Genomic DNA, 19579 nt, shown 5'->3' on the forward strand with positions numbered 1-19579 from the left:
ATTATTCCATTCGGTGAAGTGCAGGGGATATGGTAAAATGCACACTCACCAGATGTGCATTTTAAATACGCAGTTTGCACAAATGATGTGATCTACCAGAGGTCCCCTTTAAGATGGAAGGGGTGTGCAGCCTGGAAAGGATTGCCCTCCTCTGGGTCCGGACCTGCTCTGAAGCTGTATTTCACATGGAACTCTGAGGGTGCCCATAGCGTAGTATTTTAATGATTTATTGCAGAAAAGCATATCATCCATGTGGAGAAAGATAAATGTAAAAACAAAGCTGTGGAGTAATCACACTGACCAGCCACTCTCTAAGATGGCTGCCGGACCTTCGTGAGGCTCCGGCAAAGTGATGTCATGGCGTACGGCTCCTCCTTGATGTGTTTCGTGCCACGCACATTTTCAAAAGGAGTGTGCCTGTAGTGCCGGACGTCTATCATTTGCCTTATATAGCCCACTCTGCGTGAGCACATTGTCGGGCGCCATTTTCTTGGAGACCCAGTATGCGCGTACGCATGAGTGGGCGCCATTTTCCCGAAGATCATAAATAAATGGTGTCATTACTGAAGATCAGGAGATACCAATCACAATACTGGTGCATAAGTTATTATAATGGAATTGTCTACATGAAGTTAATTATGCAGCCCAGTTATTAGGTACTAATTGTTAGATACTTTATACATCACGCTAAATATGGCTATATTTGGACATACATAGTCAAACATGGCATTGCTTATTATATTTAATGAAACCTTAATAATTAATAGCCGCTGTCCAGCATTGTATAATTATAATAAATTATAAAAAAAGACACTGCATTGTGATTGAGTATAATGATCTGTTACCACTTAAATTTAGGTCAGCTGGTTAAAGATAAATGAAATTAAATAAAATGAAATCACTAACATATATTACATGCTAAAATAGCAAAAACTTACATCCAAAAATTAAGTGATTTGTAGCTGATGACCTAATTTTTTTTTTTAAATGTCTTGAATTCCACTTTAAAAATGTGCTGTTTATAAAGGATTAAGTCCAGCAAGGTGTAGGTCACCTATTTCAGACAAGTTTGGTAGCAAATTCAGGTAGTTCTAACTACTGCCACCTTAAGAAATTGTTGCCACGGCAACAGATTCTTAAAAAATTACCGCCAGCTCGCAGACTTAATACCCAATTCCTACACATGTTCCACTGTACCCTCCTCTACATCTGTTCAGCCACAGTACCCCCTATGCACATCTGTTCCATCACTGTACTCCCTGCACATCTTTTCCACCACTGTAGGTCCCCGAAACCCGTTCCACTCCTGTGCATCTTTTCTGTCACTGCACCCTCCTGCATACCTGTTTCATCACTGTAGCCCCATGCCCCCGTGTTCTGCTGCTGTACCTCCATGCGCACTGTTGTACCCACTTCCACATTCTTTCCAGCACTGTAACTCCTTGCAGATCTGTCTCGCTGCTTTACCTCTCTTTGTAGCTCTTCCACCACTGTAACTCCTTGCACATCTGTTCCACTATTGTACCCCCCTGCACAACTGTTCACCACTGTACCACCCTGTACACCTGCTCCAATACTATACACCTCTACACACCTGCTCTGCTGCTGTACCCCCCCGCCGCATAGCTATTTCACCACTGTACCCTCTGGATGCCTGCTTTGCCGCTGTATCCCACTCTATCGGTTCCACCACGTCTTGCTGCTGTACCTCCCTGCAATGTGTTCTACATATTGTTATTTTCAAGAACTACTTACCGTCTGTACGTCCATACTCCACTGCTATAGCTCCCTCTGTATGCCTATTCCACCACTCTAGCTCCCCCCCACGCATGTTCCTCTAAAGTAGTCCTCTGCATGTCAGTTCCATGACTGTAGTTCCTGCCTTGCACCACTAAAAATAAGCTGGCGTGACAAACTTGACAGCAGATTCCACATTTTTAATTGACCAGGTGATGGGCTGCAGCATCAAGTGCAATATGCTGCCTGTCCCTCCACTACATGAGCGGAGGGTGGCAACCTCACCTGGAGGAGAGTGGCGCTACTGCCCGTCCTGCCACTACAGATTCCTAATGACACAGGGAGAAGGAGGTGGGAGGGAATATCGCAGCAAGCTAGGATTTACATGCTTGAGGCATGGTGCCAAAAACAAAAAAAGCAACTGCTTCCAGCTGGCCAGGTCCATACACTATACGGCCCTGACATTCCACCTTCTATTAGCTCATGGTCACTTCAATGACCATGCGCTTATAGCAAAATTGTTCAGCAGACTCAGTTGGACAGACAGCTCTGATGAACAGATAATAGGCCTCTGATCAGAGCTATTCAACCAACACCTGTAACTCTACCCTATATTTTTCACACGAAGGTACTGAGCAACCTTCCTGTCTCAACTACACAACCCAATAGCCAATTAGAAGGCTTCTCTATGCACAGAAGCTTGCTTTGTCAGTATTTCCATGACAGGCAGATGCAGAGAAGAAGTTGGTTTTGCCAGTATTGATATAAGAGTTATTGTTTAACTGGAGAAATGCGGGAGCACCTCTTCACCCCTTAGTTGTTGAAGGTAAAACAAACCTGAATGCAGTTTTACAACTTTGATTTGTATTATTAAAACTGCACATATCGGGGGGTGTGGCCGGCTGAGGATCGGAATGGCTGCTTGAGCAGTGAGCTTCGGGAACCGAGCTGTGCAACACCGGGGCAGAGGAGATTGTCCTTCTCACCCCTGGCTGCTGTCCCATAGTCCCTGGGCTCGACCTGTGCTGATGGGGTAGAGTAAAATCAAAGAGGGGCCCCGTAAAATAAACAGTTTTTCACTCCGGCGGGTGGCCCCTCCCACCAAGATGGCGCCGGCCCTAGTGTCTCTCCCTCCGTGCAGCAGCAGGCAGCAGAGGAGAGCCCTCGCTCCAGCTCCCAGAAGACAAGCCCTGCACATACAGAGGGGACTACACCTCCCAGCAGCCCGCAAAGCTAAGCAGCGCTGTTCTCCTGACCACCAGCCTCCAGGTGAGCAACCTATGATTTCAACTTCTCATACTGCTGCAAAGGAGTTTGTTAAACATTGGAAGATTACCCTGCTGACACTCTGCCTTTGACCGCATCAGTATTGAAAGATATGCTTGTTACCCTTAAAAGCTCATTACATAAAGATATTCTGAGTTTTGTGTCTCAAGTAAATGCAGAGGTTGAGAGTCTGGGGGAACACGTCAGTCATGTGGAAACTAAAATGGGCGAGTTTGCGTCCGCCCACAACGAGTTAGCGGATGTTCACAATGATGCGGAAGAGGAATTGAAAGCGCTGAAACTAAAAGTGGCGGTTCTTGAGGACCGCTAGAGCAGGAACAAAATCAAATGTTAGGAGGGGGGAGCGAAACTGTCCCTGCTGCGGATCTTAGACGGTATATCTAACAGATGATCAGTGCCTAACACATGCATCAGAGGGAGATGTAATAGTGGATAGAGCGCATAGGCTGCCGAAGCCTTCCTTTCTTCCCGATCATGTTCCTAGGGACATTATCGCTAAAATCCACTTCTACCATATAAAAGAGGAATTGATGATCTTTGCTAGAACACACAATCCACTACCGACGCCATATAATGGAATATCCCTATTTGCGGATCTCTCGAAATATACCATCATTGCTCGTAAAAAGTTAATCTCCTTTACGAAGTTACTCTGCAATAATAATAATATAAAATATCAATGGGGTTTCCCCACAAAATTGCTGATAATATGGGACAATCGTTTACGGACTTGTCAGCTCGGAGGAGGAGGGTTTCCGACTGGCGAAGAAGTGGGGGATTGTATCTGCAGGAGAGGAGTCACCGGCCACCAAATCTTCCCCTAAGAAAGTCACTTCGGAATGGGACAAAGTAGCTGGTTAGCCTTATGTACTCCCATGCTTTGATAGTGCCTTGAGAGGGCGTCTACCTGGCCCAGTACTGCATAAAAATGCCAAGCGTCATTGCTCGCGGTTCCCGGATATTACCCCCCAATACGTCGAAGTGATTTGGTTTACTTGGTTATTTGCCATTTGTTTATACTGTTTATGTTTTGTTTCTTCTGTTTCTCTAAGTTTTTCCAACAGATTATCGGCAACTGCTTTATCCCAGGAATCGCTACGGGGCACTCCAATGATTTTGATTTCAGGTTTGCCTATGTATCCAACTCAAAGAGAGCGTGAAGAGTAAAGTGAGTGGCTTCAAGCAGGTTAGCGGTAAAGGGCCGCTGCTGTTTTCTCTTAAACCACTAGATGGCGAGCATGCATTATCTATATTATATACTTTAGTATGGTGCTGAATATTGTATCTATGAATGCTCACGGTCTCAATAGACCTTACAAATGTAGTATGATGTGGAAAGAGGCACAGAAATTGCATGGGGATATTGTTTGTGTGCAAGAGACGCATTTTTTCCACTAACAAACCTCCTTGATGCTCCCACCACCTGTACCCACAGGTATTCAGGGCTAATGCCTCTGAAAAAATATGGGGTTCGAATAGCCTTTAAAAGCTCTGTAACATTTTCCCTCCACTCCCTGGAGTGTGATTGGAAGGGACGATACATAATAATGGTGTGTGCATTGAATAATGTTCTCTACACGATAGTGAATCTATATGCCCCTAATGTCAACCAAATTTCCTTTTTCAACTCCCTGAAGAAGAAAGTCATGAAAATCCAGAGGGGTTTCTTACTCTACTGTGGTGATTTTAATGTGGTTATCCACAAATTTTTGGATGTCTCGGGCCAGTCCCTTGGAGTAAGGTATTCTATAGCGCCAACTATACAGGAACCAAATCTTTATGATCCTTGGAGATGCCTCCATGACTCGGAGAAAGATTTCACATATTACTCAGCTCCGCATGAGTCTTACTCTAGGATTATATTTTAACGGATATACACCTTCTGCAACATGTTACTAAAGCAACAATCCATCCCGTGACATGGTCAGATCATGAGCCTCTCTCTTAGTATTGAGGAGTCATTGCGATTTTCACCAGTATGCCTGTGGCGTAACGACACCTCTATGTTCACTAACTCTAATACTCGCACATACATTTCTAAATCTTTGCAGCAATATTTTGATATCAATGCCTCTTCAGATGCGGATGTCTTTAATATTTGGTGTGCACATAAGGTTTGCTGCAGAATACTAACATCGACACAATTCTAACATTTTTGGCTCTATACACCACCACAATGGATTTGAAATGAAACGAACAAGATGGGCTTTAACTGCAGACTGTCAGCTTTAATTTGAGGGTATTTACATCCAAATCAGGTGAACAGTGTAGGAAATACAACAGTTTGCATATGTGCCTCCCACTTGTTAAGGGACCAAAAGTAATGGGACAATTGAGTTCTCAGCTGCTCCATGGCCAGGTGTGTGTTATTCCCTCATTATCCCAATTACAATGAGCAGATAAAAGGTCCAGAGTTCATTTCAAGTGTACTATTTGCATTTGGAATCTGTTGCTGTCAACTCTCAAGATGAGATCCAAAGAGCTGTCACTATCAGTGAAGCAAGCCATCATTAGGCTGAAAAAACAAAACAAACCCATCAGAGAGATAGCAAAAACATTAGGCGTGGCCAAAACAACTGTTTGGAACATTCTTAAAAAGAAGGAACGCAACGGTGAGCTCAGCAACACCAAAAGACCCGGAAGACCACGGAAAACAACTGTGGTGGATGACCAAAGAATTCTTTCCCTGGTGAAGAAAACACCCTTCACAACAGTTGGCCAGATCAAGAACACTCTCCAGGAGGTAGGTGTATGTGTGTCAAAGTCAACAATCAAGAGAAGACTTCACCAGAGTGAATACAGAGGGTTCACCACAAGATGTAAACCATTGGTGAGCCTCAAAAACAGGAAGGCCAGATTAGAGTTTGCCAAACGACATCTAAAAAAGCCTTCACAGTTCTGGAACAACATCCTATGGACAGATGAGACCGAGATCAACTTGTACCAGAGTGATGGGAAGAGAGGAGTATGGAGAAGGAAAGGAACTGCTCATGATCCTAAGCATACCACCTCATCAGTGAAGCATGGTGGTGGTAGTGTCATGGCGTGGGCATGTATGGCTGCCAATGGAACTGCTTCTCTTGTATTTACTGATTATGTGACTGCTGACAAAAGCAGCAGGATGAATTCTGAAGTGTTTCGGGAATATTATCTGCTCATATTCAGCCAAATGCTTCACAACTCATTGGACGCTTCACAGTGCAGATGGACAATGACCCAAAGCATACTGCAAAAGCAACCAAAGAGTTTTTTAAGGGAAAGAAGTGGAATGTTCTGCAATGGCCAAGTCAATCACCTGACCTGAATCCGATTGAGCATGCATTTCACTTGCTGAAGACAACACTGAAGGGAAAATGCCCCAAGAACAAGCAGGAACTGAAGACAGTTGCAGTAGAGGCCTGGCAGAGCATCACCAGGGATGAAACCCAGCGTCTGGTGATGTCTTTTCGTTCCAGACTTCAGGCTGTAATTGACTGCAAAGGATTTGCAACCAAGTATTAAAAAGGGAAAGTTTGATTTATGATTATTCTGTCCCATTACTTTTGGTCCCTTAACAAGTGGAAAGCACATATGCCAACTGTTGTAATTCCTACACCGTTCACCTGATTTGGATGTAAATACCCTCAAATTAAAGCTGACAGTCTGCAGTTAAAGCACATCTTGTTTGTTTCATTTCAAATCCATTGTGGTGGTGTATAGAGCCAAAAATATTAGAATTGTGTCGATGTCCCAATATTTATGGACCTGACTGTATATTATTACCCCATATCAAGGTGGTGTTCTTGCAGGCGGTACAAAATACTACTTTTCCCTCAGAGATGCTTAAAGCAATTATGGTCACCTTGCCTAAACCGGGGAAATCCCCAGACTGCCCCCAAAATTTCCATTCAATATCCTTACTCAATACGGATCTTAAGATTTACGCTAAAATTTTAGCTAGCAGATTGTTAACCGTGACTCCTTCTCTTATCCAATCAGCTCAAGTAGGGTTTGTTAAAGGTAGGCAAGCAGCGGATGGCACGCACAGAGTACTTAATCTATTGTGGATTACTAAATTGCGTAAATCGCAAACTGTTTTCCTGGCATTGGATGCTGAAAAGGCATTCGATAGAGTTCATTGGCAGTATCTCGACTCCACTCTTTGCAGTTTTGGTATCAATGGATATATCAAATCGGCCATATTGGCATTATATACAGTGCCCTCCGCACAAGTTTTTACGTCCAATGCCTTGTCAGACCCCTTTCTTATCACAAATGGACCCAGACAGGGATGCCCCTTTTCCCTCTAGTGATGGAACCCTTAGTGACTTCAATTAGAGCGAACCCCTTGCTCTCGGGTATACGAACTGCAAATGTCGCTCACAAAATTGGTCTCTTCGCCAATGATGTGATACTTACCATAACGGATCCATTGACTTCCTTAACAGCATCCACTGACTTCCTTAACAGCAGTCTCCTCTACATTCCAAATGTTTGGCGACATCTACTACAAACTCAATGTTACTAAATCCTGTGCACTCCCTGTAAATATACCAAAAGGTCTTAAAAATAAATTTTTGTATAGCTGGTCCACAACGCGTCTGGAATATCTGGGTATCCGGGCGTCTTCTTCTTCTAGCATGTTCAAGGCTAATTATGAGGAACTATACAAGGTGATCTTAACAGATCTATTAGCAATTGGTAAACATGAGCTTTCGTGGTTGGGCAGAATAGCGGCCTTTATGATGTTGATCCTGCCCAAACCTTTATCCTATTTTAGCACAATCCCGATACTCATCCCTCATTCTTACTTTAGTAAACTAGATATTGCATTGAGAAAATTTGTTTGGGGGGAGGAGGCCCAGAGTCCCTGTTTTCGCCTCTCATTAAAGCATAAATCTAGGGGGGTAGAGGTCTCCCTCAACTTCAGTACTGATTGACCCAATCGGATAAGTTATGGGTACAAATAGAGAAAAGTTAATTTCCGGCTGGAGATCTTCAGGCTCTACTACTTGCGAAAACCATTTCCCCGAAATTCATACCTACCTTCCTTCTGTCTCTGCATCATTGAGTGCATGGGTAATAGGATTATCTAAATCTGCCCCTTCTACCCCGAAGGTTAAGCTAGACATACCGTTAACCTATGAACACCATATTCCCAATCTTACTGTAAAATCCCTGAGAGATGTGGGCTATTTCAAGTTTACCGACATCCATGCTTCTCAAGTGCAGGGCAATATATACCCATTTCTTCAGATTAGGGCCTACAGGGGCACCAATTATAACTTGGATGTAGAAGTGGATGCATTCATTATCAAACCCTTCTGGGCTAAAAAAGGGCATTTCATGGTTTTATAGATTTTTGCAGTATGATTCTGACAATTCCGTGATAGCATGCGTTGAGAAGTGGGAAAGGGAGCTGGGGAGAACCTTCACTCAGGAAGAGTGGCAAGCAGCTTGGTCTTGCAATATCAGCCTTTCGAAGTGTACTAACCACTGGGATAGCTCTCTTAAGATCCTGTATTGCAGCCATCTCACCCCATATAAAATAGCAAAAAGTTACCCCGATGCATCACCTTCCTGTTGGAGGGCTTGTTGTGAGGTTGGAAGCTTACTGCACGTTTTGTGGGAATGTGCAAATATACAGGAATTTTGGAGTTATGTTTTTGCTTTAATCTCTCGGGTGTCAGGAGTACAGACGAATCCCAATCCTCATCTAGCATTACTAAATATTACACTGAATTTATTTTCTGCTCAATTTCAAACAATTATTGCCCACATTCTAATAGCTGCTCGGCTAACTATTGCTAAAGCGTGGAAATCTTCTACATCCCTTCCTATTCGGGAGGTGATTAATAGAGTACACTCCCACTATCTGTATGAGAGAGCCTACACACTTTCAAATCACACTATACGGGTATTTGAAGTTAAATGGCAACGTTGGAACACTTTATTCAAAATCTCTGATCTATAAGAGTAAGGGACCATATGGCAAGGATGTTGGGAGTCTGGTTGAATTCTGTTGGATATGCTGAACCTCTATTTTTCTTTTGATCTTTTCCTCTTTTCATTCCTTTTCTCTGTTTGTCTTTTTTTTCATTTTTGTTGTATTCTATTCGACTGTATTTGCAATGGATAAAATTTTGTCCCATATGTATCACATGTGCCAGCTTGGATAATGAAGTGTGCATCCCTATATTCTGGTTTATATATCAGATAACGTTCTGTAAATGCTGAATGTACTCTGCATAATTTGGACAATGTGTGATGTTCCTAAGGCTACTGTTACAGCCGGCTACTTTTTTCCCCGTTATTGACTTGAAAAACCTTAATTAAAAAAAAAAAAGTTGAAAGAAAACTGCACATATCAGAACTACTTAGCATATTCAGGTGAATTACACCTTGTTTGTTTCAGGATAAATTATGTCGTCATTTAGTGGTAAATAGCAATAGGTGCATTGCTGCAGTTTACTTCCATCCTACCTAAAACACACTGACCATATAAACACACACACACAAATATTTACACAGTAGTAGGGCCACCAGCACTGTGCCTGGCCAATGCGAGCTTAGTAGGGGCCACTGGTGCTGTGTCTGGCATACAAGCAGTAGGGACTTAAGCCTTTCTGAAATTTGGTTTATGCAAAAGTACTGTGCTTTGTAGATTAAGCACAGTACTGTGCATGTGCTGGCTAGACACAATGTCATCGGCCTCTTACTGCCTGTGTTCCGACCAGTCACAGCACCAGACTTCAGAAAGACAGTAACACCTACTGCGCATGCACCAGCAAAACAATGCCAAAGCCCCGAATTGTGCATAGAACCAAAATACTGAATAGCAGTTGTCTTCTACTACACATGCTCCAGTCAGGCAGAGAGCTGGCGCCCCCTACTGTACAAGCATCCCACATGCATGACACCATGCAACAAGATCATGCATCTTGGGTTATCAACTGGGAGACACTGGAGACCAAGAAGACACTTTTTAGAAGGAAACTCAACTGGTGGAAACTTTCATAGGCTTGTAATATTGTAAAGACTGTACAAAACTAGGAATGGGAAGGTATGGTGACATAGGCTATGCAGCAACATTTATTAGTTTACTTTTGCTAGAGGGATTCATATCACTTTGAGTAAGGCAAGGTGTAATCAGAATTTAATTTACTCTTATCTGACTGAAATCTGATTGGTTCCTAGGAGTTATTGTAATTTTCATTTTGCAAAGCTTAACTAACTATGGCCAGCAATTGAAGATATTTGTGAGCAAGATATTTTTGAAGCACTGTCGCCAGGTACTCTGTTCCGATTACAGTCCCTGAAGTCACCGTGTAATTAACCACCTCATGATTACAAATCTAATCAACAACTGGCAGGATATCTCAAGGGCAAAGAACTCACCAACAAGGTGTTTAATTAATCTGGCAAATTCCAGGATAGTGTGTTCTTCCGGGTTCCCCTGTGGAAGAGATGAAGGAAGATTACAGCATTAATTGCAAATTGCAGTTATTAGTGTCTCCACTGCTCTGTTGAATGCAAAATTAGGCACCTTGCTGTCAAACGTTTCTGATCTCCCACAAACAAACATGTTTTTGTTTTAGAACATTTATTTAAATTTGGTGACTTACAGTGGGGAAAATTATTATTTGATCTCCTGCAGATTTTGTAAGTTTGCCTACTTACAAAGAAATGAAGGGTCATCATAGGTGTATTTTAAATGAAAGACAAGGAATATCAACCAAAAATTCAGAAAAAACACGATACAAATGTTATAAATTGAGTTGTAGTTCAGTGAGTAAAATAAGTATTTGATCCCCAAACAAAACATGACTTAGTACTTGGTGGAGAAACCCTTGTTGGCAAGCACAGAGGTAAGACGTCTCTTGTAGTTAGTTACCAGGTTTGCCCACATCTCAGGAGGGATTCTGGTCCACTCTTCTTTACAGATCTTCTCTAAATCCTTAAAGTATCTTGGCTGTCACTAGGCAAGTTTCAGCTCCCTCCATACATTTTCTAAAGGATTAAGGTCTGGAGACTGGCTAGGCCACTCCATGACCTTAATGTGCTTCTTCTTGAGCCACTTTTTTGCCTTGACAGCATGTTTTGGGTCATTGCCATGCTGGAAGACCAATCCACAACCCATCTTCAATGTTCTGGTTGAGGGAAGAAGGTTCTCATCCAAGATTTTACAATACATGGCCCCTTCCATTGGCCCCTCAATAAAGCAAAGTCAGCCTGTACCTTTAAAAGAGAAACAGCCCCAAAACATAATGTTTCCACCTCCATGCTTGACTGTAGGGATCGTATTCTTAGGGTCATAGTCAGCATTTTTCTACCTCCAAACACAGCGAGTCGAGTTAATGCCAAAGAGCTCAATTTTGATCTCATCTGACCACAGCACTTTTTCCCAATCCTCTGAATCATTTAGATGTTCATTGGCAGACTTCAGATGGGTCTGTACATGTGCCTTCTCAAGGAGGGGGGCCTTGTGGGCGCTGCTGGATTTCAATCCATGGTGGCGTATTGTGTTACCAACGGTTTGTTGACTGTGGTCCTAACTGCCTTGAGATCATTCACAAGCTCCTCCCGTGTAGTTCTGGACTGATCCCTCACTTTTCTCATGATCATGCTTACCCTATGAGACAAAATCTTGCATGGAAGTTCCAGACCAAGGGCGATTAATGGTTTTGTATTTCTTCCATTTGCGAATATTCGCTCCAACAGTTGTCTCCTTCTCACCAAGCTTCTTGCAGGTGGCCTTGTAGCCCATTCTAGCCTCGTGCAGGTCTACAATCTTGTTCCTGGTAGTGAGGTTTGAATGGAACAGATTCTGTGGACAGGTGCATTCATACAGATAACGAGTTGTCATGGAACACCTTCTTAAATTGACAGGAATAATCTGTGTACTACAATCAAATTTTTTATCATGTGTTTTTTTCTGGATTTTTTGTTGATAAAAATTATAGATCCTTTGATTCTTTGTAAGTGGGCAAACTTACAAAATATTCAGGTGATCAAATAATTATTTTCTCCGCTGTATAAGAGTTCCAGGATAAAATCTCAGGGCACTTGTGTCAGGAAACAAATTTAAAAAGCTAGTGTAAAGTTTCTGTCAAATCTCCACTACTGTAATGTAGATCCAACCATCCCTAAAAACAGTCAGATACTGCTCTGTATAGGATATTTACCTATTTATTTATTACAGGTACTCATATAGTGCTGGCAACTTACACAGTGCTTTACATATATATTGTACATTCACATCAGTCCCTAACCCTCAAGGGGTGTACAATCTAAGGTCCCTAACTCACATTCATACATACACATACTAGGGCCAATTTAGACAGGATCCAATTAACCTACCAGCAGGTCTTTGAAGTGTGGGAGGAAACCGAACCAGAGTACCAGGAGGAAACCCACACAGGTACAGGGAGAACATGCAAACTCCAGGCAGGTGGTGCCATGGTTGGGAGTCGAACCAACGACCACAGTACTGCCAGGCGGAAGTGCTAATCATTTAGCCACTGTGCTGCCCAATATTTGTGCTGACCTATATTTGCATAACTCTTATTTGAGCTGTAAAGACTGACCTGCTGGTCATACAGCACAAGGGAACATACAATGTGACATAGAACAGATAAAAAAAAGTGACAGATGAAGTGGACTCACCAGATTAACAGGGCTGCTGACATTACTGTTCATTAAAGCTACAAGTCCATTAACCAAGTCACTGGAAGAGAAAAGGTGTGGTTCTTTATTTTGTTGAAGACTATACAGCACATGCAAGTGTAAACCTACTGAAAAAGTGGTAAAATTCCTAAGGAAAAGGAGTGGGGAAGCCTAGGAGATTTACTACCACTACTACTTTTTCTCTTAAAATGGAAAACATAAAAAGGAAAAAAAAAAGGCTGTGGGAAAACTGGAAAATGCTTTTTATTTATGTTTGGTTTGTGATTCTGATTCATAGTCTGCTGAGCCAACCCTTCTGAAGAATTTAAAGAATAAATGAACAGGACCCAAAAAGGTAACAGCAGCACTGGACGTTGAATGTACACACAAAACATATGGTGTGAAAGATTCATATTTTATACAAAAGCCAACAATAATTACAAACAATAACCAGGGCAGTGAAAAGATAAAGGTTATAGAGATTTAATGCTTGGCTTCAAAGTGGTCACTAAAATGGCTTCCATGCAGTACCAAAACTTAAACAAAACAAGCCATACTGATGAAATGTCCACAATGTCTGTGGAGTACAGCACACAAAATATTAACACAAGTACTGTTTTTTACATACTTTCTAAGGCCCCTGGCTGCGTGGCATAAGCAGGTGGTTGAGGTGAGGTTTTAAAACCTGGAAATGGCAGCCAGATGCCCCCATACACACTGTTGATACTGCCTGCCCATGTACCCCAAAGAACTGAATGGGGCCACGCTGCAACCACATCTGATAGACACAGTTGTGGCACTGTAAACAGGGATTTCAGTGTGAAATCTCTATTCAAACAGCTGTATGGCAGAAGGCATATCACCTCCCGATTGCCTGCTAACCATGGGCCTGCTGCTGCAGACAAAACAATCCAACACGGGTCATGAGTCAGCAGCACTGTCCATGTGAAAGCAGGCTAACTCATTATTTAAAACCTAAAAGCATGTTTGCACCAATAACATACACTAACATGCTGTAAACAGTGCAATGCATTGTGACATTTCATTCGGTTTGATTGGCTGCAACACACCAAGGCGCACTAAAAAAGGCTGTATTCTGTCTGTGCCTGACATGAACCTAGCCTGACCTGTATGTGGAGGAGTTTGCTACCTTTGCTGTATATGCGCATTGTACATGCGCTTCTGATGAGTGCATTGTAAAGAAGTCACTTTCACGAATTCACTTATCACTGGAAGTCATGTTTCTTATTGGGACTCATTTTATGTGGTCTTTCATTGGACTCTTTATTCTGCATTAATTTATCATACTTGCATATTTATTTCACTACAGGCACTATGTAGTCACTATTGCACAGTTGGTGGCGTAACGCGTGGGGGCGGAGTCTAGTGAAGTCATTACCGGATTTTTACACAGTAGGAGTTTTGAATTGCAAATCGATATGTTACTGCTTCTATCATGTGAGTGACACTGGAATTATTTTATGTGGAATTAAAACAGTATTACACTATGGAAGATGTTCTCTGTTCTTTCTATATGTGGAGTAAAGCTGAGAAGAGTCCCGTTTTATGCTGTCATTGAAGGAGTGCCTGTCATCAGTTCTCTGCTGTCATCTAGAGCATAGTTTTGGAATTACCATGCTTGGTTGACCTGTATTAATTTATGGGTCCACAGTAGGAGGTAAGCGGCCATCCATATATATTTTTAGGTTGAGGAACATTGAGTTAAGGTGGAGCACATCGTAGTTATTCTTCATCATTCAAGCACCTTATTTGATTTTCACAATTCAAGCACTTTATATGTATATTTCATATTTTGATTGAACTATCACATTTGAATCTGTTTATGGACTATTATGTCTATATGAGTTAGCGCAACAATATTTATGTATGGTTTACTATTGCACTGTTACTTCAGTATTCCACTTTATCCATAATATTATTCATTTATGTCACTTTAGCGCCAACCAGTGTGCTTCACTCTGATTGCATTATTTGTTGCCTATACGCTTTTCAATCACCTTCATTTGCTTAGATCACGTTTATTCTTTTGGATGTTCAGCTTAGTGTTTATTTTTATTAGCACTGCACCTTTACTACACACATTATACCATTGAGGATACAGAGGGTGGTCCTTTTGTGCTAGCGGCTTATTTTTTTCCCTGTGCACTCACTGACACCTGACACCTTTCACTAAAAAAGGCTGCTGATCAGTTTTTCTTCAGTTTTTTAGCTAAAAAAAAAAAAGCAGATGAAAAATGTATGATCATAAAATCCTTTGGAATTCTTCACACTAGTCAGTTGCGGGTTCATTGCATTATATAAAAGTCCTGCTTGGTGCATTTTTCGCACATGTTTAGCAGCAAAAACACATCTCTCCACTGAAATGAATGCTGAACGCATAAAAAAATGCACCTGCAATTTTTTTTTTTTTTTTTAGGTACAAAACCCAACAGTAATGTGGCAAAAAAGCATATGTGTTTTTACTGCATTTTGCATCTGAGCAGTGTGAAAGTAACTTAAGGTGGTGTAAACTGCCATGACAGAGAACAACACGCAGGCCTTGTCTATGTGTGGGTAAGGCTGCCCAGCACATATGTCAACAAACCCTAAAACCTATAGGAACTCCCTCCTTTCAAAAAAAAAAAAAATAAAAATTAATGTATTATTTTAACAGATGCGATCCTCTCCTAACAATTCCAAAAAAACCCACACTACTACTGGTAATAGAAATATAGTAACAGTGTAACCAACAAATCTTTTTTGTTCACAAACATATGTCTGCATTGATTTAAAAATGGTTTAGAAAAGCTAAAAACCAACTGTAATGTTTAAGTACAGTGGGGTTTGTCAGGTCCAGGCAAAACACATATCTACACTGTATGCAGCTTCTAAGTTAATTAAAAAGCAGTGCAATCCATTATGTTAGAGCAAAAGTGCAAGTGCATTTCCCAACCATGGTACAAGAGACAAGAGTAATGGTAAAATCAGCCTACCTGACATACTGAAAAGCTCTGGTTTGAGATCCGGATCCGTATACCTATTATAACAAAAACTACAATTATAACAGCACTCCAGAATCACTTGAACAGTAACATTCACATCTGGTTAGTTTGACATTTTAAAAAGGACAGCATTTTGACCACAAGAGGGAGACATTACATAGAAATAGCCCATTTATAACCTAGAGCAGTGATGGCGAACCATTTTGAGCCCGAGTGCCCAAACTGCAACCCAAAACCAACTTATTTCTTTCAAAGTGCCAACACTGCAATGAAACCTGAATATCGAGCTTTTGGTTTAGAAAAAACAACTCGTACAGTAGTGCAAACTAATTAACAGTACAGGGACGACCAGAGACTGCGGACACAGTACAGGGACGACCAGAGACTGCGGACACAGTACAGGGACGACCAGAGACTGCGGACACAGTACAGGGACGACCAGAGACTGCGGACACAGTACAGGGACGACCAGAGACTGCGGACACAGTACAGGGACGACCAGAGACTGCGGACACAGTACAGGGACGACCAGAGACTGCGGACACAGTACAGGGACGACCAGAGACCGCGGACAGTACAGGGACGACCAGAGACCGCGGACACAGTACAGGAGATGACCAGAGATTGCGGACACAGTACAGGGATGACCAGAGACCGCGGACAGTACAGGGATGACCAGAGACCGCGGACAGTACAGGGATGACCAGAGACCGCGGACAGTACAGGGATGACCAGAGACCGCGGACAGTACAGGGATGACCAGAGACCGCGGACAGTACAGGGATGACCAGAGACCGCGGACACAGTACAGGGATGACCAGAGACTGCGGACACAGTACAGGGATGACCAGAGACTGCGGACACAGTACAGGGATGACCAGAGACTGCGGAAAGTACAGGAGATCACCAGAGACTGCGGACATAGTACAGGAGATGACCAGAGACTGCGGACACAGTACAGGGATGACCAGAGACTGCGGACACAGTACAGGGATTACCAGAGACTGCGGACACAGTACAGGAGATGACCAGAGACTGCGGACAGCACAGGAGATGACCAGAGACTGCGGACAGCACAGGAGATGACCAGAGACTGCGGACAGCACAGGAGATGACCAGAGACTGCGGACAGCACAGGAGATGACCAGAGACTGCGGACAGCACAGGAGATGACCAGAGACTGCGGACAGTACAGGAGATGACCAGAGACTGCGGACAGCACAGGGATGACCAGAGACTGCGGACAGCACAGGGATGACCAGAGACTGCGGACAGCACAGGGATGACCAGAGACTGCGGACAGCACAGGGATGACCAGAGACTGCGGACAGCACAGGGATGACCAGAGACTGCGGACAGCACAGGGATGACCAGAGACTGCGGACAGCACAGGGATGACCAGAGACTGCGGACAGCACAGGGATGACCAGAGACTGCGGACAGCACAGGGATGACCAGAGACTGCGGACAGCACAGGGATGACCAGAGACTGCGGACAGCACAGGGATGACCAGAGACTGCGGACAGCACAGGGATGACCAGAGACTGCGGACAGCACAGGGATGACCAGAGACTGCGGACAGCACAGGGATGACCAGAGACTGCGGACAGCACAGGGATGACCAGAGACTGCGGACAGCACAGGGATGACCAGAGACTGCGGACAGCACAGGGATGACCAGAGACTGCGGACAGCACAGGGATGACCAGAGACTGCGGACAGCACAGGGATGACCAGAGACTGCGGACAGCACAGGGATGACCAGAGACTGCGGACAGCACAGGGATGACCAGAGACTGCGGACAGCACAGGGATGACCAGAGACTGCGGACAGCACAGGGATGACCAGAGACTGCGGACAGCACAGGGATGACCAGAGACTGCGGACAGCACAGGGATGACCAGAGACTGCGGACAGCACAGGGATGACCAGAGACTGCGGACAGCACAGGGATGACCAGAGACTGCGGACAGCACAGGGATGACCAGAGACTGCGGACAGCACAGGGATGACCAGAGACTGCGGACAGCACAGGGATGACCAGAGACTGCGGACAGCACAGGGATGACCAGAGACTGCGGACAGCACAGGGATGACCAGAGACTGCGGACAGCACAGGGATGACCAGAGACTGCGGACAGCACAGGGATGACCAGAGACTGCGGACAGCACAGGGATGACCAGAGACTGCGGACAGCACAGGGATGACTGCTGACCTTTGGGGAGGGAGGGGGAGCGGGTACCTGAATTTGACAGGTACCCGCTCTTACTTCCGCAGAGTTTTTTTATTTATCTTACCTGTTCCTTTATCCAGCCGCGCGTTGTCTTCCCGGCTTCTGTAGTGTGGGCGCTCGTCGGACAGCCGGATGCCCAGTGCGCATGCGCATGCGCGTGATTGGTCCGGCGGCTTCTGGGATCTGTCATGTGTCCCAGGTACCGCCTTACCATTCACAAAGAGCACTGCTTCTTGTGCATGCGCACTTGGGACCCGGCTGTCACGCACACTACAGCCGGGAAGACAGCGCGCCGCTGGATTCTCCTGGCGTGCCCACAGATAAGGCTCGGCGTGCCGGCTGTGGCACGCGTGCCACGGGTTCGCCATCACTGACCTAGAGCAATGTTTCTCAACCTTTTTTCAGTCAAGACATCCTTTAATCCAAAATGTAAAAACTAAACTAATAGTTTTACATAACACAGAAATATTAACACCTAGGACACCCAGAGTTAGAGATTGCAAAGCAAACATGCCTTTGCACACCGATACTGACTAGAATTCAGTTTCTCTTTTCCCTCAGTTTTTCCTTCCTCACTCAGCGAATGTGACCTCAGTGCTAATGGTGTGGGGCAGGGGAGAGGCAAACAAGGATGCTGTGTCCAACGTCCTTTTTTTATCAACCGATGACATCATTGGTTGTTAGGACACTGGTGGCTAGAATGTTGTAATGGTGCACAATGAAAACCTGTGGCTTCATGTAGCTAAAAAGGCAGGCTTGATCCACCTGCTGGTTTGTATACAATTTGTGGGCAATTTGTAGGCATTTTGCTAAGGCACCCCTGAAGAAACCTGAAGGCACTCCGGGGTGCCTGGGCACCCTGGTTGAAAAGGGCTGACCTACACAATGAGCTTTATAAAATGCTTTCTCCCTTCCCCACCAAAGCAGTCTGATGAGAACCTGATGACTACTTCTGAAAATGATATTTCCCTAGTTGTAGCACTAACTCACTTAATCAATGCCCCAGAATAAAGTGTAGACATGAGGAAGTTGCAAAGTTTAAAGGCTTTATTTTTACCATATTACTAACTATTAAACCTCGAGTATCAGCGTGAAAGCCAGACAACTAGTATTTGAAGGAGATGCCAACATTAGCAGCCTCTTTTTCCCCTCCTTGAAAAGAATGGGTCGCTCTCAGGAACTCCGTGAATTCAAGCGTGGTACCGTGATAGGTTGCTTCCTGTGCAATAAGTCCATCCAATTTCCTTGCTACTAAATATTCCACGGTCAACTTTTTAGTGGTATTCTAACAAAGTGGAAGCAACTGGGAACAACAGGAACTCAGCCACAAAGTGGTAGGCCACGTAAAAAAAAAAAATGATAGAACAGGGTAAGCGCATGCTGAAAAGCACAGTGCGCAGAAGTCGCCAACTGTTTGCAGAATCAATAGCTAAAGACCTCCAAACTTCATGTGGCCTTCAGATTAGCACAACAACAGTGTGTAGAGCAGTGGAGATGTGTTCTGTGAAGTGACAAATCACACTTCTCTGTCTGGCAATCCAATAGACATGTCTGGGTTTGGCTGGTTGCCAGGAGAACAGTACTTGCCTGACTGCATTGTGCAAAGTGTAAAGTTTGGTGGAGGGGGGATTATGGTGTGGGGTTGTTTTTCAGGGGTTGGGCTTGGCCCCTT

At 43.9% G+C, this 19579-nt stretch overlaps 1 protein-coding gene across 2 annotated transcripts in view; it reads right to left on the bottom strand.

The window, feature by feature from the left end:
* UXS1 (UDP-glucuronate decarboxylase 1) overlaps positions 1-19579 on the bottom strand; it is an 86936-nt gene that overhangs the window by 20277 nt on the left and 47080 nt on the right. For both annotated transcript variants that reach the window (XM_089681272.1, XM_089681271.1), the window contains exons 11-13: positions 15663-15706; positions 12670-12730; positions 10402-10459 (exon numbers count right to left, since the gene is read on the bottom strand). In XM_089681272.1, coding sequence (XP_089537398.1) covers positions 10402-10459; positions 12670-12730; positions 15663-15706 — 163 coding nt within the window. The remainder of the gene's footprint in view (positions 1-10401; positions 10460-12669; positions 12731-15662; positions 15707-19579) is intronic.

Source organism: Staurois parvus, unplaced genomic scaffold, assembly GCF_062004578.1.
Source record: "Staurois parvus isolate SC_StPar_1 unplaced genomic scaffold, SC_StPar_1.0 ptg000262l, whole genome shotgun sequence".
NCBI classification, from domain to species: Eukaryota; Metazoa; Chordata; class Amphibia; order Anura; family Ranidae; genus Staurois; species Staurois parvus.